At 39.5% G+C, this 25,019-nt stretch overlaps 1 protein-coding gene across 2 annotated transcripts in view; it reads left to right on the top strand.

Annotated features, from left to right (window-relative positions):
* Pde4b (phosphodiesterase 4B) overlaps positions 1-25,019 on the top strand; it is a 421,328-nt gene that overhangs the window by 309,154 nt on the left and 87,155 nt on the right. For both annotated transcript variants that reach the window (XM_076863761.1, XM_076863762.1), the window contains 3 exons: positions 4,442-4,478; positions 4,602-4,672; positions 13,150-13,199. In XM_076863761.1, the coding sequence (XP_076719876.1) occupies positions 4,442-4,478; positions 4,602-4,672; positions 13,150-13,199 (158 nt within the window). The remainder of the gene's footprint in view (positions 1-4,441; positions 4,479-4,601; positions 4,673-13,149; positions 13,200-25,019) is intronic.

Raw genomic sequence — 25,019 nt, 5'->3', positions numbered from 1 at the left:
AGGTGTGTGCCACCACTCGCAGCTCAATTCTTTTTTAAATAAATATTTACTTAAACTTAGGCACCTTACTAAAAATGAGACAATTTCAATTCCTTCAAGAGAGCTAAAAGATTTGTTAGTCAACAGGTGATCTTAGTACTTTTAGGTAAGGGCAAAGGCACAGAGATTTGCATAGGACTGAAAAGTTTGGCCAGGCAGGCTGAACAGAGGCTTTGAGGTGACATTTCAGAAGAGTTAGGCTGACTGAAAGGGTGTACAGGAGGACATGCCATGCCAATGAAGTCTTCAGTAACAGGGGAGCAGTGTGGGGAACCACTGCTTAGCATGACTGAGGCAGAGAAGTTGACAGGGTGGGGACGTGGTGTAAGAGGCTGGAGAAGGAAGTCAGAACCTTGCCATGAAGGGCCTGTGCTTCAGGCTGGTCTTCAGCTATAGACAAGCACTTGGGACTACTAAAGACTTTTTTAAGCCAAAAAAGTATAATCAGATATTTGCTTTTAAAAGATAGCTCTGGTTGCACAGTGAAGGATGGTTTGCAGAGCAACCAAGCCTAAAGAACAGGTGGTAGGTTGCTTTGGTAATCCATATGATAGAAGATGATTCTCAGAGCAGGTGGATGATTAATAATCACTTTCAAATTAGGATCAAAGGGGTCTATAGTTGATTGTTGGGATGAGGAGAAGGAAGTTTCAAATTTGGTCAAAGAGATAAGTGGTCGCATCATTTCTTGGGATCCGGAGCTTCCTTTTATCACACGAAATAATGTCTATGAAAGCACTTTGTAAACTGTAAAGTACATTGTAAACTCATGTCCTCTTGATTGCAACAGGGACAGGCATGAGTATCTTGAAGAAGTTCTCACCAGCTTGGAAGATAGACATGCAACTCTTTAATCATAGTTACAAAGATACCACTATTAACGAAAGTAAATATAAAATAAATATAAAAATAAAATAATATAAAGATACTACTACTACTTAAAATAACTATGATGAAATAAATAAATGCTTTTATATGACAATCCCCATTATTAAGAGTTGTACATATATAATAACTCATTTAATTGTCATTTTACAGATGAATAAGATGGAACACAGGTTATCTGATGTTTTAGAGTTAGTAATAACACAATTGTAAAGCAAAGCTTGCTGTCTAGCTCCAAAATCTGCTCCTATGTATACTATAGTATACATATCTCTATAAGGCAGACTAAAATTACAGTTCTGCACAAGAAGGTATCAGAGGAAGGTGAAGTTAATCCATAAAGTGTAGAGTACAGCAGTTAGAAGCAGGATTTTTTGCTTTCTGGGGAAACATTTCATTGTTCTGAGAAGACATGCAGTCAATTTCAAAACCCACTGCTAAGACTCAAGACTATAGTTCTCATCTCCAATTATTCTACAAAATTGTAATGTGCTGGGTTTTTCACTAGATGTTGCTCATGCAACGGTTCTGAATATCCAGCCTTGTTCCTAAGCACAATGGCTTTTTCCTGGTTGTTTGGAAAAACAAGAAAGGCATTAGTGTTTCTAATCAAGTGTTTTGTTATTTCCACACTAGTATAGTTTTAATTGGTAATACATTAAATTATGATTTTCAAAGTTCAAATAGTCTCATAACCTGGAATATTTTGTTTCAACAATTTTATTTTGTTTCTGTCCTGATACTCATTATAAACTATCTGATATTTTCTCTAGTAGCCCTCAATGACATCCAGCATTGGCTTTTGCAGCTCAAATCCTTTGTGGGTTAACATGCTTAGGATCTGCAAATCCATCAAATCCATCTCCTGCTCTGGAACATTCTGCTCTTCTGAACTTCAAAAGCTCAACAGTGATAACATTCCCTATTAATGTTTTTTTTTTTTTATCTCCTTTAATCGTTACTTTATGCAGTTTTAGTAGCTTCCCAATTCATTTACCAATACATCAGCTCTAAGTACCACAAATATATGAATTTGATTGTGCTATTTGCTTTCAACAGATTTTTACACTCCAGAAATCCATGAATCGTAAGGGATTTGCTTGATTCATGACAACTCACTCTGACATCTTAGGAACAATATGGACCTTGCATCAGCAATCTCAATGAGCAGCAAGATTTTTCACCCCTCTCAAAGTTCATCTTAAACACTAGGAAGGGGCAGTTTTTGATACAGTTCATCATACATCTATCACAACTGCTCCTCTTCTAATTCTTTATTCTCTCTCCTTTGGACTACTTTGCAAGAGCCCTAAGGTTCTTCCCTGGACTTCTTATCTATACATACTGCCACCTAGAGAAAGCCATCCCCTGCTGTTGCCTTAAGTATCCCTATGATTGTAGGAGACCCCTAACTTTATAGATCTAATTACTGCATTTCAGCCTTATTGCTTGATGTCTCTGCCAAGTGCCTTAATACCACATGTGCTCTGAAAACTCAGAGAATCCCCCAAACGCCCCAACTCCTCCTCACTTTTTCCTACTCATGACTATTTTCTCGGGTACCTATTTTTTAAATTGAAAGCAATATTTCTTTATTCATTTAATACTGAGTCCTGGCAAGACCTCTGGAATGTCTTGAGCTAGTCTTGTCCCATCTTGGCCATACCCATACCTTCTCACCTGCAATACCTCCTACTCTTCTTTCTGAGTATGTCCCCTCTCTGGTCTATCCTTGGCCTCCCTAACATTTGACCTCCAAAAACACTTTCAGTTTGCTTCTCTTACTTCCCATCTCACTAAGAAACTTCACTTGCTTATTTCTTCCTACTAAACTAAGCACCAATTCCAAAATCTTTGACCAGGCTGCCCATAATATGGGGGTGGGGACCTTCTCACCTTCTTCTCTACAAATGTCTGTAGCCCTCTCTGAAAGGCTGCTCTTCAAAGTTCACCTCAAACAGTACATAGCCTTTCCTATTTTGATTTGTCAACTGTGCAGTGTCACCGTAAAATAGGAAGCATAATATTTAAAGCACTGATTGTGGGAATCAGTCTCAGTTCTTTGGCTGATTAACATTTTTGGTTAAGCAACTGGGTAACTGCTCTGCAGCTGGCTTCACCTGTCACATGTGAATACCAAACAGTACCTGCCTGAAAGACTTGTTCTAAGATTCAAATGAGATAATGTACATAAAGGAGCTGACACACACATATTTATGTAGCAATCGTGAGGACAGAGGGGTAGACAGAAGGGAGCCCACCATTACCATCTTCTGTCCTGCTGTTGTGAGTCACACAAAGAATGCTTCCCTTTTGTTGATATTCTTTTTATTATCATTGTGCAAAGTGGGCACACAAGAAGTTTGCTAGATTAAATTGAATGAGGCTCGTAGCTAAAGACAAAGATGGAAAGGGACATAGAGTACTAAATAGGGCCCAGGCTAAAAGCCTGAGCCAGAGAAGAAGTCAAGGAGGAGGCATGCATTGTTCAAATCTGGACACCCCCCCACCCCCCGGCCTCACATAGTGCCTGGTATGGGGCACATGCCTAATAATTGTTGGAGGCACTCATATGGTTAATGAATAGGCTGCCGTATTTGCATGCATATGGCAATCATGAAGACAGAGAAGGGAGAGACAGGCTGTGAGGGGAGCTCATTGTCACCAGTTTCGGTGCTGTTATGATTCACACCGTGACAAAAAAATTGGCCTGATTTTGTGACTGCAGCTCAGGCTGACACGTGGCCTAAGATCTTCAGTAGAGAGCTTGCTGGATGTTGGCATAAGTGGATTTATTAAAGCAAGCATCAGAGAGAGCGAAGGTACACTTCTGAAAACACATTTCTGACTGGTCCCAAGTACAGATTTACAAAACACTAGCTACACATTAATCAGGTCTTCAGGACCAAATGAGTAACAATGGTATGGTTTTAGGAGGTTCAGTCTGTTCACTTCCACTAAAAGCTTTTCCTTGGGTACTTTAAGAAAAAAAAATTATATTAAAAACAAAAAAAAAGTAATGGGATTCCCAGACAGAAATCTGTGTTTAAATGGCATTAAAGCTGTGGTTTAAATCAACAAAAGCCAGGAAATCCAAAGTTAACCTTTATCCAGACTGTTATACCATTTTTTCCAACTCTGTGTGTGCCTGTGAGCAGCCCTCCCTTTGAATTTCCTGGCTCTAACAACCAAAATCCACAAGTCGCTTTGAATTACAGTACTCTGGGTCTGCTGTTTAATGGAATGATACCCTGAGGATATAAGCTTACTTGTAAATGCTTGTATGTGAAATCACCGTAAATCTAGGAGTCATGAACTTGGTGCTATTTTTTTTTTTTTTCTTAAAAGCTCTTGGGATCCCCATTTTTGCCTGATTGCAAATCCTGCCTTCTATCCAGGTAGACATATTTATAGAATATATGTGTTGCGAATATTGATCAAGTTATATTATAGCTTGTGTGTCATGGTTGCAATTCAGGTGTGTTTCTGAATGTTTCTTTCTCTCTCTTTTCTTTAGACACGGCGATGACTTGATTGTCACTCCATTTGCCCAGGTACGTATTATGCTGGTCTTGGCTCAATCTCACTCTGTCCCTGGGTGTGGTTCCTAAATGTGGCCTTGGAGCCTGGCATCTGTCCCCTTTTGTCACTAACCATTTGAAACCTTTTCTTTATAGGTCCTTGCCAGCTTGCGAAGTGTGAGAAATAACTTCACTCTACTGACAAACCTTCATGGAACATCCAACAAGTAAGCACTGACTCTGTGGAGTTATGAATCCCTTCCATAAAAGCAAAAAAAAAAAAAAAAAAAAAAAAAAACACCTAACAGCAGTTTTTAAAAAACCCCCAAACAAACAAGTATTGCATGGAAATTTGCTCTCCAAACTAAATACCTAATGAAATTTGTATTTCCACACACAATGAAATTTGAAAATAAGATAGAAAACTACAGTATTTTGAAACTGGTAAGACATTAGAAATTATCTAGTCTGGGTTTTATTGATTTTTGAACCCTTAACTATACTAGAGGAGTTCAATAAATGAAATGAGATGAGGATATTTTTTAAAATTTTATATTTGTCATATTGGCCAAAAATGACCAAAAATGCTATTAAAATTCTTTTAAAATAAGATGTTAATGAATTAAGAGACTCAAATTTAGAATTAAAGATAACTAAAGCTCAAGCTAAAGTTACTTGTTTTTTTTTTTTCCTTTTTTTGAGGGGTGTGGTTTTTTGATAATACATAAAGCAGGTTCGTGCAGTTTGATGATTAATAGTGGAATTACATTCTTCTCTTTCCCTAGTGAAATACATGACCTTGCTTGTTTCAATTAACATTGCCAATCCTTGGTCTCCTCATCTGTAAAGTGTCAGGGTTGAACTTGTTATTCCTGACAGTAACTTTCTCTTCCAAAATCATTTCAATCCATAAGCCTAATGTAAGTGCTATACAGTTCACTCACCTACATGTTTTAATAGATCCTCAGGCTCTGAGGGTCATAGAATCCATGATGCTCAACCTTTGTGTTTAATTGAAAGATAAATGCAAGCCCTCGGGAGCAACGTGACATAGGTAAAAGACACAGAGGGACCAAAACTTAAGTCTTGATTTTTCAATGTTCAAAGTACAGAGTATCCTGTATGTGGTCTTTGTAAAGTCACTCACCAATCCTCTATTTTGTGATCATTCAAATCTCCCTAGAGTAGGCTTATTAAAAGTGAGAGTAGCCTATTTTGAGAGATTTCTTTTCGGTTCACTGTCCTATAACTTGTTTTTAAGCCTCCTTGTGAGACAAATGTGCCTACCCGAGCAGAGGCTTTTCCACCTTTGGACTCTATTTTTCTAAACTATTCTCCAGATTTCTAACAGAGCAAACTTTCTGTTTGATCAGAATTGTTGGTTGCACTCATATGGTTAATGAATAAAATGCATATTTGTGGACCATTGCAGTGGTCCACTCCCATCATTAAGAAAAAATTTAGAAGCTAGTGCTTAGTACCCAAGGTACCTTACAGCCCAGATCAAATTAATTTGACTGATCATTGGTTGGGTTTATGTTTAATATCATGTACAGATAGATTGAACACCCAATCTGAAACTCCAAAATTTGAAACTAAACGCTAGCCAACATGATACCAAAGGTGAAAAGTTCCACAGCAGACCTGTCATGATGGGTTGCACTGGAAACACCCGGGCACTAAAAATATTGTATAAAATTACCTTCAGTTTCCATGTATAATAAGGTGTGTATAAAATAAAAAAATAAATTTCGTGATTATACTTGAGTCCCATTTCTAAGGTATATGATGATGTTTTTGCAAATATTCTAAAATCCCAAACCTGAAACACTTCTGTTCCCAAGCATTTCAGATATCAGATACTCAGCCAGTATATGAAACTCTGAGACTTGACCCAGCCTCTTCTGGAGTGGTACTCTCTGTTTACTTATTTATCAAAATCCATCCAGTAAGGACTTATTCAGTATGTACTATTCATTCATGCATGTACATGTGCACTGACAAATATTAGCTAAGCACCCACTTTTTGGCAAGTACTGATTATATAATAGTGAACAAAACAGACAAGTTCTCTGCCCTTTCAGGGCTTACTGTCTAATAGGAAGTGCCTGGGGATCCAGTGGTGAATAACCAGACCAGGTCTCCAGCCACATGGGATTGTGTTCAATAGTTGTGGTCTAGCGGTTCCCTTCTCCATCCTAATTGTGGACTTTTTGTTCTCTTTTCCTGAAATGTCTCCTTCCTCCTAGTGGTGTCCTCCTGGCCAGGTCCTAGCTCTATTTTATGATAATATGATATGGTGTCCCTTCTAGTATCACCTTATCAGAATGCTTTCCCTTACTCTTCCATAGCATAGTGGCCCTCATGTGACTGGAAGATATTCTAAAGACCATAGCACATTCCTTTGTGGATCTTGGCCAATCACTAGACTGTGCAGCTCTTAGAGGGAAACTTGGATTTATTTTTCTTTGAATTCCCAAGAATTAGTAGAATGCTGACACACAGTTTAATTTTCCATAAATAGTCATCATATATATGATTTTCTGAATTAGTAATGATTGAAGGAAAGTTCTGCAATTTTTTAGAAAATTATTTTCTAGAAGTGATTTCTCCTCTATCCCCATATTTTTGTTTTTGCTTTCTGTAGAATAACTTAAAATTATGTATTTGTGCAAGTTAATTTCTCTCTCTAAATCTCTGTTTCCTAATCTGTAAAATTGGGTTGTTTTGAGGATTAAATGAGCTGATATTTGTAAAGCATTCAAAACACCATCGAGCCCAGCAAACTTAAACTGTTATAATGATAGACAATTTCTCTTGCTAAATCCAGAAGCACTGTAACACTGTGGTGTTTTCGTATCCATTATCTCAGTGACAACCACCATAAATAAATCTCATGGCAGGCCTTGTCACCTCCTCTCTATGGGTTAGGAAACAAAGCTTCAGGAGAGGAAGTGACAAGCATATGGCCACACACGTCTTATGAGCAGCAGTCACAGTAGAAACCTGGCTTTCTGGCTCTCATTGCAGAGCTCTTCCCATTCTCTACCCCTACTAAGTCCTCTGGGTTATGGAAAGAAGTCCCTGGAGAGCTTTGGAACAATAACCTTTAAGAAGAACTGATGGAACTGGTGACAGTCAGAGAGCCCAAAGACAGAGACGTTAGCTAAGATAGTATTTACAGGAAATAAAATGTGAGGGCCAAAATGATATAGGGGGGAATGGAGAGGAAGGATGAAAAAGGACACATTTTAAAGGGTTCTTTAGCATGACTGTACCCAAACCACTACACTGTGTAGCTCCAAGGAAAAAGAGGGGCGGGCTTAGTGATTTCAGCCTGATTCGTTAGCATGGGTTAGGTGGTCTTTCCTAGTTAGTCCTGGGGCATTCATCCTATCCCTGCTGACAAATAAATTATGTCAGCTTAAATTACTTTCTTAACAATCAGGTCCTCAGATAGTCCTGTGGGTTTGGGGCCATATAAGCTTTTATGAATCAAATATCCTGAGACCATAATTGCCATACAAAACCTGACTTACAGCCTGTTTCTACCCCTCAAATCGTGGCCCTTTGTGTCACCTTTGGTCCAAAGCAAACCACAACTACCAAACAGAATAGATCTCCAGCTAGAAGATAGCTGCATTGACTGATATTTCTCAAATCCACAAACATGTCTGTACAGAATTGATCCTGTTATTAATTGCTATTATAACCAATAGCAAGCAACAAAAACTTAAGACAGGGAAAACCCTCACTAGAGCTTCACCAAAGGGCGTGTAGCCCGAGCTACAAAAGGAGTGTACCAGAATGATGGGTTTGGACCACAGTTGGAGCAGCCTGGCAAGGGCAGGTTGGAGAACTGAGGGTTCATTTAATGAATTCTCGATAGTCTATTCCTTGATAGTCAATAACCTCAAACAACTGGAGAAAATCCAAGAGAAGGAAGTGCAGATAACATTATGTGCCAGGAGTGGATACAACATCCTAAGAGCAGTGAAAGACATTTCAGATGTACACTTATTTCCCACCCCCAGCCTCCACATATATCAAGAATATAAGATTCATGGACTTCAGAAGTTGCTTTCTGGGATATTTGACTTGGGTTCAGGGTGCCACTCCCTGTCTTGAATGAAACACTTAAGCAATAATTATTTCCTTGGAGTGGTTTGTATGAGACATCTGGTTAGTGTGGTTTGTATATGAAAAGGAACTCCCACATAGAATAGCACTTCTCAGAGTGAAGGTTTCTTTTATCTCTTGGCTCTTTGCTCTGCATAAAAGTAGTCCATTGTCTGCCTGAATTTTACCACCCAAAGGGTGAAAATCGGAAGGTTCCCATTGAACTGATTTCTTTGCATCTCCATGGTGTATCACACGGAGGGACACTTGATTGGGCCTGTATTTCTTGGCTGCACATTGAGCCTTATTTCCATTGTCCCTGGAGTTAATTTTGAAAATATGGCTTTCATTTAGAGTTGTTAATATAGATAAGCATCCCTAAACTATTTACTGGCTTCAGACTTTTCCTGATGGAGTAATCAGATGTCTGTGTGAAAGTGCCCACAGTCCAGGAGTCAGTAACCAGTAACCAGCCTGTGGCAAGGTGTCCTTCCTCATCCCACTCTGTCACTAACATCATGCATGTTACCTGTGGCTATCAGGAAATCAATGCAACATCTTTCTATTAACATTCTTCCAAAGCATAATCTAATTAAAATATAAATAATCTTTGGGAGAGAATTAATGATCTCATTTTTTGAAGTGTATGTCTGATATGCCTTTCGTTGCTTTATGTACTTTGGCATGGGATTTAAATTAACTGAGAATCATAAAATCTTGAGCATTCTGGGCTGGAAAGAACCTAGCCAGATTTCCTCAGAGTAAGTCAGAAAAATATATGAAAAACCCCACACACAGGCCTGGCACATTGTAAATCAGCAGTAGATGTTAGCTGCTGCCTGCTCTCCCCAAGTCAGGAAGAAAGTAAAAGGTTCATGTGAGTTGCCGAGGGCTACTCAGTTGGAAGGTGCTAGAGCCAGGATTAGAATTCCTGCTTTCTTATTCATAGTCCAGTTTTCTCTCCATTGTACTATTCAGGGCTGGAAAAAATTAAGTGCCGTGGCCCTCCCTGTTCATATCACCATCTCCAGCAGCCAGGCAGAGAATTTCTTATGATCTTTCCCTAAGTTATGGGCCATTGGAATTTAGGCCAACAATATCATTTCCCTCTGCATTCATCACAGTTTTCTCACTGGAATTCTTATGTCCTCCAAGCAGTAATGTGGCTTTCAGAAGTCATTCATATAAAATCATTAAACCTTTTTCTTGCACCAGATCTCAAGAATAAGTGATGAACCACATAACCATGGTTCCTGGCTTTCCAAAGCTTACACACAGAGATGCTTATCTGAATTAGCAACTCTAAATGAAAGTCATATTTTCAAAAAACAACTTCTGAGATGAAGGAGATTATGTAATATGTTTAATTTCCAAGAAGTCATTGAGAAAATTGGGTGCTGTAAGCAAAGATGGACAACATTTAGAATCTCCTAGTTTACTCTTTCCTTTCACAAAGGCTTCTTTGGAACTCAGGAATAGATGCAAAATAAAATCATTAAAAATGGATTATTAGTCCAATGAATATGCTTTGAATACCTACATCATACCAAGTATTATGCTAGATTCTAGAGGTACTACTATGAATAACCCTCAGTCTTACATTTCTCACAGGTAAGTTGGGCAAACAGACAGAAAAGTGGTAAATGCAATACACTGTAAGCACAGCAATGATGGGGTAGACTCAGGAAATATTATAGCACTGGACAAGGGCCACTCGTAGGCCCTGAGTGCAGTCCCAGGTCACATGAAAGAGTTAGCTACTTAAAAAGGAGAAGAAAGATGTTCAACTAAACAAAACATATGCAAAGGCACAGCCATAAAGATCATGCATGTTCAAGGGACAGTGAGACATATATAGAACCAAGACTGTATGTGAAAAGGAACACATTCCTATGGAGTATTTGGTTCCTTAAATCACTTTTATACCAAAGGTCCATCCAATCAAAAGTCTGCCAATTCTTTGGGAGTTCTACTATTTGCCAGGAAGCTGGTGGGTCTTGCATAGGATATAAAGAACTGGATTCTGCCATCAGTGGATCACAGATTATTGGTCGAGATATATGTACCTATATGAATCATAACATGGGAAAATGACTCCAAAGACACATTAGAGTCTAGAGGAAGAATGATTTTCAGCTGAGCAGAGTATCCTTTGAGAAAGATGCTTGGTCTTTGAATAGCAGGTGATATATAAGGTGGGAAATGCTTCCCTGGCAGAGAATGACCTGAGCAGTGGCAGGAGACAGACAACACATATTCAAGGAAAAAGAAGTAATCAAGTTTGGCATTGGCCAAGCATGAATCAAATCCTTCCCAATCCACCTATCTATCCATTCATTCATCCATTCATCCATCCAGTTATTATTTAATTCAACAAGTATTGCTGAGGGATCGATAAGTGAAATACCATTCTGTATGCCATGCTGGGATCCAGGAGTGAACAAGTCATTGCCTACCCATATACAGTTTACCTTGAAGGAGTCATCTATTGAACTCTAATTAGGGACTATTTTAATTACAAGTTTAAAGTTCTACAAAGGAGCAGTACAAGATGCATAGAACACATAGTCAGTGGTTTGAGAAGAAATGTCAGGCAGGAGGAATTCAGATAAGCCTAGAAAAAGTATGTTGATGCGTGAGAGTGAAGGACTTTGAACTCAAGGCCAAGGGTTTGGAATTTAATCTCTCAGTTTTCCTGAAAAACAGCCCTCAGTATTCACGCAGGTGTTATCAGCAGAGGGTATAAAGGAAAGAGCTTGCACTTTGGATTCAGAAAGACTTGGCTTTGAATCCTGCCGGTCGGAAACCATGTGTGCTTTAATAATTTCTCTGAGCTTGTTTCCTTATCCTTAAAATGCAATAGTATTCCCACCAAAGGAAGCAGTGCAGTGTCTTACAGAGAAAATGATCATTGGATGATAATTTCCCTTCTCTTGTCACACATGAAAATTTGGTGCCACAGAGGATTTGAAAGTACCTGCCTAGCCAGGTGTGGTGGCACACACCTATAATCTCAGCAGCTCGGGAGGATCGCGAGTTCAAAGCCAACCTCAGCAATGGGAAGGCACTAAGCAACTCAGTGAGACCCTGTCTCTAAATAAAATACAAAATAGGGCTGGGGATGTGGCTCAGTGTTCTAGTCCCCCTGAGTTTAATCCCCAGTAGCAAAAAAAAAAAAAAAAAAAAAAAAAAAAGTACCTGCCTAGAATCACTCAGCCAGGAAATTAGTCCTGAATATGGACCCTATCTACAGTCTATAGCTACAGTGCATGACTATGTAGAAGCTGGATTACCCATAAGGGATCAGAGATTGATAGAGTACTTAGAAAAACAGTTATGTAGGAAAATCAGTAGGAAGAGCCTTCTTTGGCAACAATTTTGTAGGTCTTTATCTACCGTTCAGAATTTAGCTTCTTTGGCAAACTTCTCTGTGCCTGGGAATGCACAAAGGAGTAAAAATATGGATTCCCAGGCCTCATCCCAGATATACCGAAATGGACTTTCAGGGATAAAGAAAGGGGATTCAAGAGACCCCCCAAATGTGTCTGATGCTTATCCATGTTTGAGAGCTTTTGGCCTAGGGTGCCACTCTCTTGCTCATTGCCAACGTTCTGTTGCTCCTTAGTGGGATAGAGAATCCTTAGTACCAGTAGTTCTGAAGGAGGGGTCCCCAGACCCCATCAGCAGCACCTGGCAACCTATTAGAAAGGCAAACTTTCAAATACAGCCCAGGTCAACTGAATCAGAAACTCCAGAGGTAGTGTTTAATAGAATGTTTTAATAAGCCCATCGGGTGATTCTAGTGCACCCTAAAATTTGATAGCACTGCTCTAAGTTATTCCTGGGAGATTCTCAGGAATCTGGGGATCCAGAAGAATTCTGCCAACATTAGTTCTGCAAAGCATGAGGCTGGTGAAACCAGCAAAATTAGGGGAAGAGGTACAGAATTAGAAAAAGAAACAAAAAGGAGAAAAAGACCCACTATTAGTGTAACATGGGTTTGTTTGCTTGTTTCATTTGAGTGTTGTTATCAGGAAACTTGCTAGGATGAAGAATGATGCCCCAGTTCCTCCATGAAAAGGCAGTTCCCTAAGTTAAGCAAGCTGGGTTACTGTTACTTGTGGCTGGGTGACCTTTAGCAAGTGACTTCAGCTCTTGAGTTCCCAGTCTCCTGAGATACAAAAACTGCAGGGCCTGAACTTTTTGCTCTCTAAGGGTTCCTTTCTACAGCACTATCCAAAGGAACTGGGATTCACTCTGACATTGGAATGATGCCTGAGCAAATGTCTCCTCTTCTGAGAGACTCCTGGGACAGCAAAACACCAAACAGAGGGGCTGACTAGGGACCTGGTAAACAACTTCCTTCCTGAAGAGTGAGAACATCCTGAGGCTGTGCAGAGGGAAATTCCAGGCCATCTGGATGTGAGAGAATTGTAGTCATCGACCCACGTTACAGGAGCCTGCCTTCCGGAGATAGCATTATGTCACTTGATTGCTCATTATGACCTGGAAAACTCCTCAGTGATCACAGTGGGGTGGGAGCATTAATACACGAACTCAGCCCTTCTTTTCTCATTCTCCACAGGAGGTCCCCCGCGGCTAGTCAGCCTCCTGTCTCCAGAGTCAACCTGCAAGGTAGGCCGTGTCACCAGAGCTATCTCCATGTTTCAAAATAAGAACTGTGCCTCTTATTCAGAACTGCCTTTGGAATAACATTTGTTTGCATGCTGTGGCTCTCAGAAGAATGTCTCTTGGTGACTTTTTTCAGAGGTATACTAAAGCTTCACTTCATGCCAAGTAAAACCAAATTAAAAGCAGTATTAAAAAAATTTGCCCATTTTATGCGCAGGCTTTCCAACTGTGATGGATGGAATGAGCTGCTCTTTCCCACCAGAGGAGCAGCCATCAGAGCTGTGATAGAGTGCAGGTTGAACTAAGCCTTTAGGCTTCAGTGAATTCCAGGAGAGCTGACCTCAGTGACCCCCCAGGTGCCCACACTGGCCTCAGGGGTTCCAAGTATATGTTAGTGGTTTCCTCTTAGCATCAATTATAGCTGTCACTACACCTACATCCCTACATCTTTTCCAGGTGTGAAACCGAAGGTTCTTCCAGGTCACAAATCATTTCTCGTGGAGATTTTCAAACTTTGTTCCTCCAAGGTGTTTTTTTTTGTTACTTTCTTTTAAAAAAACCTAATCTCTCATCATTCAGTACTGTGCATCTGCTTTTCCTGCACTATTGAGAGTGATGAGAGGAAGGACCACCATAAGGGAACACCATGCAGATGAGTTGAACACAAATTATTGACACAATACACAAACCATTAGATCACCTTTTTTGTAAGTCCAAATGCAGTTTTCCCCCTTGATCCTGCCCCACTCTTATAGTAGTGAGTTTCAGCAAAACAACAGAAGAAACTATTAAGATGAACTCAAAGCATAACCACCTCACATCTAATACTGCCTCTCACACGATTCCATTTCTAGCAGCACTGTTCCTTCCCCTTTAGACTTAGCTCTTCCCTACCTGGAAGTTCTGATCTCATGCTAGTATTATGACCATAAGTATCACAAAAGTATCACAAAAGCCCAACTTCTAAAAGAAGAAAAAATTTTTGAAATTTTTCTTTTTTGCGATTCCATTTGCTCATTGCTTTCCAAAGTATTTATGGCAGACGCTTCTAAAAATATTTTTACAAAAGAAAGATTGCAGACAAGAATAAAAGTGAAAGAAAGACATTAAATAAGGGTGAGTTTACTCTGGAGCCCCATGATAGGAAATAAATAGAAGTAAATAATACTATTAACTATGGACTTCAAAAACCTAGGGTGCTGGATGTACTGTTTCCTTTAGAAGTTTTACAAAAAGAAACAAAATAGAGTGTTTTATCATGTAACTGGTGTTGCAAACTTGGAGATGAAAGGAGCTGGGTTTGAAACATCAATCATTTCATCTCACTAGCCGACCAGTCAGGTAACGGCTGCTGGTATTTCTGTTTGCCAAATTTGCTAAGATGTTTTTGAGATCAATTTGAATATTTAGACTGTGTTTCCTTGTTCTTGTGATATATACTGACAGATATTAGGACAATATGTGACATTTATGGTTCTATGAATTAGTTCATTAGCCAAAGATGCTGTTGGAAAGATTGTTTTGTGATTTTTGGCACAGTAACCACAGCTTGGCAGCTAGAGATTCTTTTGCTAAATTCCTTTAAAACAATGGAGCACAGAAATGACAATACCACTTAGGCAATTTGTTTTTGTCTGTCTTTGTGGCAAACTACAAAAATCCTGGCTTTTCACTGGGAAGAGAATGTAGTGATACCAATTATTACGTAATTATGGGTTTCAAAATCTTCTTAACCACAGTCAGAAAAGGAAGGAGGAGACACACATCCCGTGTTTTGTTCTTATTATCAGCTTAAATAAGTCAGGCAGATTTTTCCTGTTATTTTAATATTTATCAGCATATGACAAAGAGGTGTGTTTAAATAGAAACTTTAAAGGGGAATGAAAAATAAATGGCTCAGAGCAAACAGAATAGAGAACCAGAGTCGCTGCTTTGAAACATGATTTTTCATGATAATAAGATCAGATTTTCACTTATTAGTACTGTACTCATGTATTTCAATTGAAATCTAAAATAAAAGATTTTTAAAAATCCACAATCATGTAAGCAGATTTAGCAACAAAGTAGTTCATTAGCAAAGCGTGATTGATTCAGACAACTGCTTTCTTGCATACAAGCAAGTTTGAGAGAGAAAAAGTGGAATCCTCTTAAAAGACAGCTTCTCAGTGTTCTCCTACTTCTTCTCTTCCTCCTTCTCTTCCTCCTCTACCTCCTTCTCCTTCTGTTTATCTTCTATATAAATAAAGGAAGTACAACTCATTTTAACAGCTGACTTTCAGAAGTCAAAAAACTGAGACATTTATTCTTGCAAATTGATCCTTGAGGCAAAAGTCAAAGGAAATCTCTCAGTTTGAAATACATTTTTTTCCTCATTGTTGAACCAAGCTAATTCTCAGCTCTCATGGCTTAACACAAATATTTCTTTTTTGAAAAGACATTTAAATTTTTTTTTGGTATAATTGGTCCTTTATTGTGTCATGGCATTGATTTAATTCTGCGATGCATTGTAACTCCTGGCTGGAATGGCTTGTCCATTGGAGCTGAAGCTCCTGAAGGTTCAGGCTGTGCTATATTCCTCTCTTTATCATTCCCAGTGTATCAACAGTGATTTTCACATGGTAGAAATGCAATAAATGCTGAATCAACCAAGACAACCACATAAAATGTGGGGACTTTAACTGAAGGAAAATGCTCATAAAATTAAATTTTTAATAATGAGCCAGTATTTTTATCTCTGTGACTATGAAAAATATCCAGTCATGTTTATCTCTCATATTAAAATCAATTGCTGCATTGAAATTTAAAGAGGTCCATCCTATAATTGTGCATACATGTTCAGTGTTTCTGTACATGTTCTGAATAAAAAGAGTTAAATCTATCTGGGTGTAGTGATGCATGCCTGTCATCTCAACTTCTCTGAAGGCTGAGACCAGAGGATGCAAGTTCATGGCTAGCCTAGGAAATTTAGCAAGGCCCTCAGGAACTTGGCAAAACCCTGTCTGAAAATAAAACAATAAAAAGGGCTGGGAATGTGGCTCAGTGGTAGAGTACCCTGGGTTCAATCCCCAGTACCAAAAAATAGACAATATAAAAGTCTTGAGGAGGAAAACTGAGAAGAGTAATGATTTTTCAACCCAGGAAGAAGAGCAATGTGGAAGCCATATGCTCCCAGGTTGAGGAAAATCAGGCAATAAATCCTCCTAGGGGTGTAGAAAATGCAAATTCTGGAATCTAATGAGCATCTCCATTTGTCTCACATTTTGCCTTTTCACAAGCTTGAAATCCAGGCTTTCTCTGTGTGGTGCTCAAGGATTGAAACAGAAAGTTTTAAAAAATAGAAGAGAGAAAACTCTAAAACAAGGCAGGAACTCAAATTCTGTCACCTATATGTATTCAAAATGGAAAACTGAAATAATTTACAGGATTTCAGGCCCCAAACTATCTTCAATAGAGAAAAATCACATCATGTAATTTTTTAAAATGAGTGCACGTGAGGTTATGTGATCATTATCTCACTTTTCTCATCTGTCTATCCTTTATTGTTGCACATATTTTATTAAGGATTGTAGGAATGTCATTAATGTGAGGATTTACTCTGAAAAACAATTACCAAGTGATCTCTGCCTTTGAAATGATTCTTTACTTTATAAAAGGATTGGAGAATTATTGCTCTTAATAGTCAGCACCACTGAGTCATATGAATGTGACTTGATTTATAATAAAATGTACCATATATAATATTTTAACAGTCAAACTGATGTGTAAAGTAGGATGTTCTATACTATTTTTTTGTTCTAGAATTTTCCATGAAACATGTTGAGTAGGAACATCACTACTTGTGGATCAGATATTATAAGAATAACTCAGAAGTCCATGGCTCATCGGAAATGACAGCAAACCACCCAAATGACTAGGAAAATCGTCTTAAGGACTTGAGCCCATACTGCTGCAGGTGCAGTCTGTCTCAGCCTGGGTATCTACAGGCTTGGTTTATGGTGGTTTCTAACATTAGTCAATTAGGATGCAGTTCCAGAAAAGACTGTGTTCAGAGAGATAGAATGAGGTAGTACAGCATTTTCCAGTAAAGTCTGAAATGGGTTGACCTACGTGAAAAAACTGACTTCGGTAGGTTTTTTCCAGTGCTTCAGAAAATATATTTCTTCTGATATATATATCCAGGCTATTCTGAAGGAGGAAATGACTCTTTACCAGTTGACAAATGAAAGAAGAGGTTTTCTCCTGGAAAGCCTATTTTTCTATGTGGGTTCTTCCCATATCTTTTCTTGATTATGAGTATTTCTGAGGTTTGAGTGGAGGTACCAGATGCAGGATCTGTTCAAGGAGTAGATGAGAGCTCAGTTGGATTGTCTTTGAGTCTAAGCAATTCAGAAAGTCAAAACATTGATTGATTCAGTTCTTATTCTTTGCCAGAGTTTCCAAGGCCTGGAAAGAGAAAGGGGCACAGGGCTGTCTGAGAGCTCCAACAATGGCCTGAGAGCTCCTCTATGTCAGATGACTGGAAATGAAGCCTAGCACAAGCGGAACCTTTGCTTGGTTTCTACATTAAGCAAGAAATGTCAGGCAGGATTACAACACTTATGGGCAAATAGGAATAAAATCAATCTTGTTACCAAAGGCTGTGTCCAATCACAATAAAGGACAGATTGGAGGAAATGGCAAATAGAAAAAGTAGAAATATCAAACTATGTTTTCCTCAGCATTTTGAATGCTATGTGACCTGAATTATTGGGATAAGTGGCTTAATTACCCACCTTGAGTGTTTAAGCAACCTGTATACAAAATGATAGGACGAGTACACCAGAACAGTCCCAAGTAATTCTTAGAATAATTCCCTAAATGGTTGTTTTGTAAGAGTTGCTTTTGTCTAAAATAGCCCTCTTGTGAAAGTTTACCCCAGAGCATCAACCTACTGAGCTGTTTATATTGATTTGTAATTATTTCACATGTCTAAAATTAAGTACGGACAGTGGCAAAAACATTAGCAAGTTAGCTAAAGTGTGAATAGTTAAAATGTTACCCTTGAACAAACATTGCCAAAAATAATGCCCTGTTCACTGGCAGCTAATTTTACTCATTTAAAATTAATTTCTAAATTTAACATGAATATTTTTTCATATTAAATGGAACCTATGAGACCTGCAGCATCTAATCGCTCACCAGCTGCCTAAAGAGTTGAGTTCATTCCGCATGGACTCCACTTCATGTTTTTGTACTGCTGAGAAACACCATCCACCCACCCCCCTTGAAAGTTGGAATCATGCATGTTAGTAAGTATTTCAGTTATGCTATTGACGTCAATGGAGTCATTAAATAGATTGCTGGCCCTCCCAGAGGCAAATCACTGCCAGGGACCTAGATACAGACACGTTTTTTACAAAGACAACCATCAGGTTTTGCTATAGCAGTAAGCCAGAGAAAGGGAAAAGTTTATACTGTAGCAGACCTATCTCCAAACAGTTTCTTTCTTTCTTTTGCATTTTAGTTCCGGCCTTTCTTTCTCTTTGGTAACATATAGTAGGCTCAGGAAGATACCCAGATATTATTCCCCGAATGTTTTGTGTGCAAAAGTATCTTCTGTAATTAAGACCATGACAGGAGGCATCCCACTTCGAAAAATGAGCCTCACCTTTTGCTCTACCCAGCCGATCTTGATGTTTATTTGGTGGCTTAAATTATCTAGTCCAATCGCAATTGTCTGCCAGTAAGGTTGTGTTTGATATATGTTTTTCTAAATAAACAGCTTCCTACACACACACACACACACACACACACACACACACAATTTGTCCTTTTTGCTGCCTCCATGTGGCTCAAACTGCTGCATCTATGAATCAACCTTTCTTTATGCAGCCAGCACCGTCCTGGGGCACCGGGGCTGTGTAGCAAAGGGAGGAGGAGGCTGGGAAGAAAGATTCCCTTCTCCTGGCTGCCTCATGCAGTGCTTCTGCAGGAGGCTGTCCACGTGCCTGTGTCCTCCCAAACCCCAGCTGCTGCCTGCCTCAAGCCTGATCATGCAGCTCCCAGGCGTGTCAGAGAGCCCTTCAGAAAACAGCTGCCTCTTCCTGGATCTTCTTGACAGCTCTGTTTACCTGGGCAGCCTCAGGAGTCAGAGCCAAAAATTCAACTCACACCTGGATGCTTCCACCTCCCAGGCTCAATGTCAGGGAGCCACCTTCAGCAGATTTCTCAAAGTCTGGTTGTCAGAGTCTACCACACACTGGCTGTATAATCCTCCTCTCACTTCAGTCCCTGTCCTGCCACTCCCTGCTGCCCCAGGCTCATCACTAAGCATGCATATAAACTCAGACATCTGAATACCTTTGGCAACCCTTTTTGGTCCATCTGGAGACCCGGATCCATCACCCCTCCACCACTCTTCCTTTTCCTGCATCCTGGCTTTCAGGAGCAACGTCACTAACCACCTCTTTTATCTCTCTTATTGTCTATATAACAGCCAGTGGTTGGTTTTGTTTTTTTGTCTTTAATCTTCCCTTCTCTGTGTTTTCTCCACTGCTTCTCCTGGAGTTCAGTGCGTTCTCATCCTGCACCTGAACCATGACGGTCATTTTCAACTTGGTTCCTAGACTACCTTCCAATCCAGATGCTATTCCGGTTCTAGAACTATTATTCTAAACCCAGCTATAGTTATGTTATTTTCTTATTTGGCTATTCTTAGCCTTTAAGATCAGATCCAAATTTCTTGCCAGGTATGCAAAGGCCCTTGGAATTTTGCTCCTAACTCCTTCTCTGACCTCAGGACCCTTATTATACCCCCATGCACCCCACTGATGGCTGGACTTTTCTGAGAGTACTCTTCCTGCAAGTACTGGCTCTTTGGTCTCCCCGCCTTTTTACCTACTCTTCCCTCTCCTTAGATTGCCTCTCCCCAAAATATCATCACATATTCAGATCAGGGATTTTCTTACACTGAAACTATGAACAAGTTATGTTCTCTAATTCTTAGATTCTAGAGTCAGGAGAAAAAAAAAATATATATATATAGTCTTATTCTAGGCCTGGTATATAGTAAATGCTTACAAAACACTACTTCCCAATTGGAAAGTCCCTTTTTCATCCTTCAGGACTCATCCCATTTGCTGTCTCAGTTTCCTCAACAAACCCAAAATTATTGTTTGATTATGGTCTCAAAAATCTTAACTATTGTACTTGTCATATTATGTTGTAATTATTTTATTAATTTTCCCCTCTTTTAAATCAAGAGCAGCATTCCAAATTCAAATACTAATCCTCTTTTTTTTTTTTTTTTTGTAGCTCTGATGCATAACATAAAACATTATCAATGCCCAATAAATGTATGAGCAAATACAATTGAATGAATGCCTGGCCATGCCTGAATCCAAAAGTACTGTAAAGGAACTAGGTGCATATTTGGCTTTGTTCAGGCCTGCCTAAATATCTGCTGGCTCCCAGGGAATGTGTACAGTGCTGGCATCCCTGGATGACCTTGACTACATGTGATTTTTTCAATGCACTTGAAGTAACCTCTTTATTATATCACTTCAGCACAAAGTGGTCATGTTAAAAGAAATGGAAGAAAACAAAATGACTAAATATGTCGAGTTTGTCAGACTATACGGTATTTTCCTCTTAGTTTCTAGCACAGGACCAGACACAAAGTAGGTACTTCAATGGAATGCTAATTTGGGAATCTGAATCAATCTCTCAGGTTACTTCCCTGAGACTCAGTTTTCTTATCTGGAAAATGGCCTTTTTAATATTCTATTCCATAGGATTGCTGTTAGGATTAAATTGGAAATCCTAGGTAGAGTGCTTATAAGTAAGCCAGGCTGCCTCTTTCAAAGTCCAGCTCTCCTACTGTGTTACTTTGGGTCAAATTACTTCAGATTTTTGTTTCTCATTTGCTTCAGCTCCGGTAATTGGGTTGATTGGGTTGGATATTGCACCTACTTCACATGTTTGTGGTGAGGATTAAACATGCTAACATAGGTCAAGCATTTGGAAAGCTGCCGGCATTAGTGTTGGTAGTATCAGTCCATAAGCAGCCTCACACAACGTCCAGTACAGGGCAAGCCCTCAGAGTATGGTCCATAGAGAACAGGCCTTCTGGTAGCAGTAAGGAACCAAAACAGAAAGCTGTGCTGAGATGGTTCTGAAGGTTCCTGTCTACTTCCCTTCCATGGTAATACAGTAGTCCCCCTTTATCTGTGTTTCACTTTTCATGATTTCAGTTACCCTTGGTCAAGCATGATTTGTAAATATCAAGCTAAAAATTCCATTTATAATTTCAAAATTTTATAGTTGTATGCGTTTCTGAATAATGTGATGAAATCTTGCACCATCCTGCTCCGTCCTGCCCGGGATGTGAATCACCACCTTGCCTGGCATATCCATGCTGTACACTCCACCTGCCCGTTAGTTGCTTTGTAGCCACGTTGGTTATCAGGTGACCACTGTGGTATCATAGTACTATGTTCAAGCAACTCTTATTTTACTCAATACAGTAATTGAGCTATTGTATCATTAGTTGTTGTTAATCCCTTACTATGTCTAATTTATACATTAACCTTTATCAGAGGGATGGATTTAAAAAAACACAGCATTTAAAGGGATCAGTACTATCTGTGGTTTCAGGAGGTCTTGGAATATATCCCTTATAGTTAAGAGGGAACTACTGTACAATCTAAAAAATAAAATAAATAATTTATTTTTTAAAAAAACCCTCTTTCTTTGAAGTTTAAGAGTCTTTTCCCTGCGACCATAAAAATCCAATGATGTAGAAGTAGATTTAGAGCTGAAGGTAGGATTCTCCAAGACATATAGTAGAAAGCCCAAGAGACAGATGGAAACACCAAATATAAGAGGACTATAAGTATGGTGGTTTCTCTTAAAAGCAGAGTGGAAAGAAGAATGCCAAATTACTTAGGATTCTGATGAAATAGATCTGCATTGACTGAGAACTCTCTTTTAAATAAGCAGAGAGGAGGACAGTTTTAAGGTAGCATGATTACAGCTGTAGAGCTCATCACAACTGTACTGAAGTTCAAACCCAGGATTGGCACACACCAATGCAGGCACCGGTTCTTTAATCCAAGCTTCTCAGCAGGGAGAAGGAGAAGGATCAGAGAGAAGTTTGACTCCTTTGGAAAGACTTTGTGCCCTTTCCAGTTACTATGGGGAGTGGGAAAACACCCTCATACCCACCTTACCCTCTTCTCCTCTCTTTAAGAGCAGGTCAGGGCTGGTCTGGAGGAGAACAATATGGACATTTGCTAGGAGAGAAAGGAGGAAGGAAGAGGACCCTCTAAGTTCCCTTTTCTGCCTCCTGCATCCCTGAGACAGCAGGATCCTGGCGGCAGGGTGCATTCTGCTTGCGTACTTCTGATCACCCGCTGGCCAGCACATTATGGAGTCGCCTCCAGAGCTGTTCTCGGAAGCCAGGAGCATTTCAGGGAACAGTTTTCACCCAAGAGAAGAGAAACAAAGCAGGGACTGTCCCCTTGAAATAGAGAACAGGCCACAAGACTCACTGGATCATAGTTTATTGTCTTGACTTCCTCCTGGCCAGAAGCTGCTGACAAGGACCAAAAGTGACTCCTCAGAGTTCTGTGTACTTTTCCTAGCCCCTCTGTGGCTGTTTCCACGGAGTGAGCTGGGGCCATGGCAATCAGCCAGCTCGACGGACGCTTGGAGGCAGGGGGTTAGAGAATGAAGGCTTTCTCTCTGCACCTCCTAATTACCAATTATACTTGGGGACTTCACATTTCTAGGGTCTAGAATGGATATCCCTGCTAGCGTAGCAAACTAGACCATTACCAAAGCTTAATATGCCTGTGTCTGATTTCAGGAGAGGAAAAGGAGCTAGTAGTTATGACATTTCAGAGTGCCAGGCACTCTGCTAGGACCTTTTCATCTATCATCTCCCCTAATTTTGTGGATATTACTGTCACTATTTCATTGGTTTGAGAAAAGGAGTATCTGGGGTTTACTCAAAAGTGTAAGTTAGCAAGTGATGACATCAGAATTGAAACAGATCTGTGTGTCTTGCAACCAGTGCTCTTTCTGCCTGTAAACCATGGACATAACAGCTCAAGGGAAGGAGGGGTGAGTATGTCACAACAGGGGAACAAAAATGTTACTGGATTATCAGCAACCCTAATAACGGCTATTTTTAACAGTAATTATCTATTTTATTCCTTTCAACCATATTGATTTTATTCCAAGCAGTAAGCAAATGCCTAAGTATTAAAAGAAGTATGTTTCATATGTGTCTATTGTTCATTCATTCATTTCTGCAAAAAACATGTGGAAGATACTTACTATATACAAGGCACTACTGTGGATGCTGAGGATGCAGTGAGGAAGGGAATGCATTTAGACAGTGATTTCCTAGAGCTTACAGTCTACCAGGTATCACATGAATAAATGAATGATTGTACATTGGATCTTTGTAATGAAGGAAAGCACAGAAAACTCTGTTTTGGGCTCACTGTTTCATCTGTAATGGTGGGAATAACACCAATACTTACCAAAAGGGTTATGGTAACAGTTAAAGGAGTTATTATATGTAAATCAAAATTTATAGCACCGTCTGGCACCTAATAGTATTTAATATTTGCTGTAATTATTATTGTCATTAGTTATTAGGGAAATAAAGTAGATTAGGCAACAAAAAGACCTTTGTGAATAAGTGACCTTGCACTTGAGACTTGAACACTGATAAGGAGCTGAGGTGGGTGGATGAGAGTAACCGACATCTCAAAGGTACTTCAGCCAGGGACTTGGCTTGTTAGAGCAATGGTGAGGAACAAGGCCAGCCAGACTGAGAGAGGCGAGGTTGGGCAGAGCATCTGTAGGTCATGGCAGATGTGTATTTTTATTATAAATTCATTTGGGAGCCATTAAAAGATTTTGAGAAGTAGGTAGATATGTCTGACTTGAATTTTAAATACAAAGCTTCTCTCTTAGCTCTAAGTGGGGGTTACTAGCACCTCCTGAGTGCTCCCCACTACTGAGCTTCTCTATCCAACTGTCAGCTCTTGACCCTTCTATCCACCTAGGATTAGGATGGCTTTGGAGTTCGACTGCCTGAGTTTAGGTTCAGTTCTATTCTTTTCTTTCCCCATGATTGTAGACATTGATTCTATACCTTTGGGCAAGGCTTTATCATCTCTACAATGGGAATAATGATAGAATCTACTGCATAGAATTGTTATAAGACAAAAATTAGTTCATTGTAGGAAAAGTGTATGGAACAGTGTCTGGCACACGGAAAGCACTAAATAGATATTAGCTGTTTTGTGTATTTTCTGCCTATTTTCTTGATTCATTACATCATTAGGCTTGACCCTCAATGCCTGGCACAGGACAGGTGCTCAAAAAATATTTATTGAATAGTGAATACACAAAGAAAGAGAGGTAATGCAGGCAATTGGAAGTAGCAGGGGAGAAAGATTGCTGTCCTTTCTGGAAAACAGGCTTCCTGGAGTCTGTCTTGACAAGGAGTTTGCTTCTGGGGACAGAGAAACTTGAGTGACTTTGCAGCTGCCCAGCTGTTATAGCTTTGGGGAACTTGAAACAATGTCCATGGGACAAAAATTTGTTTCAAAATCTGTGATGCCAATCTGCACTGCCATCTGCACAAACAGAAAATTGAGCTTATGAAAGAGCTTTTTCATTCTCTTAGGCGATGTGACTATTTCTCTGGAAGGCAAAGGCAAGCCTAAACCTCCAGAGTTCTCAATTTTCTGCTTTTGCAAGATGGATCCACCAAAAGATCCAGTCATCCTGCCAGGGACGGGACATGGTGACTTCCTTTTCAGC

Source organism: Callospermophilus lateralis, chromosome 7 (assembly GCF_048772815.1).
Source record: "Callospermophilus lateralis isolate mCalLat2 chromosome 7, mCalLat2.hap1, whole genome shotgun sequence".
Taxonomy (NCBI): domain Eukaryota; kingdom Metazoa; phylum Chordata; class Mammalia; order Rodentia; family Sciuridae; genus Callospermophilus; species Callospermophilus lateralis.
This window is presented reverse-complemented; position numbering and strand designations above follow the sequence as displayed.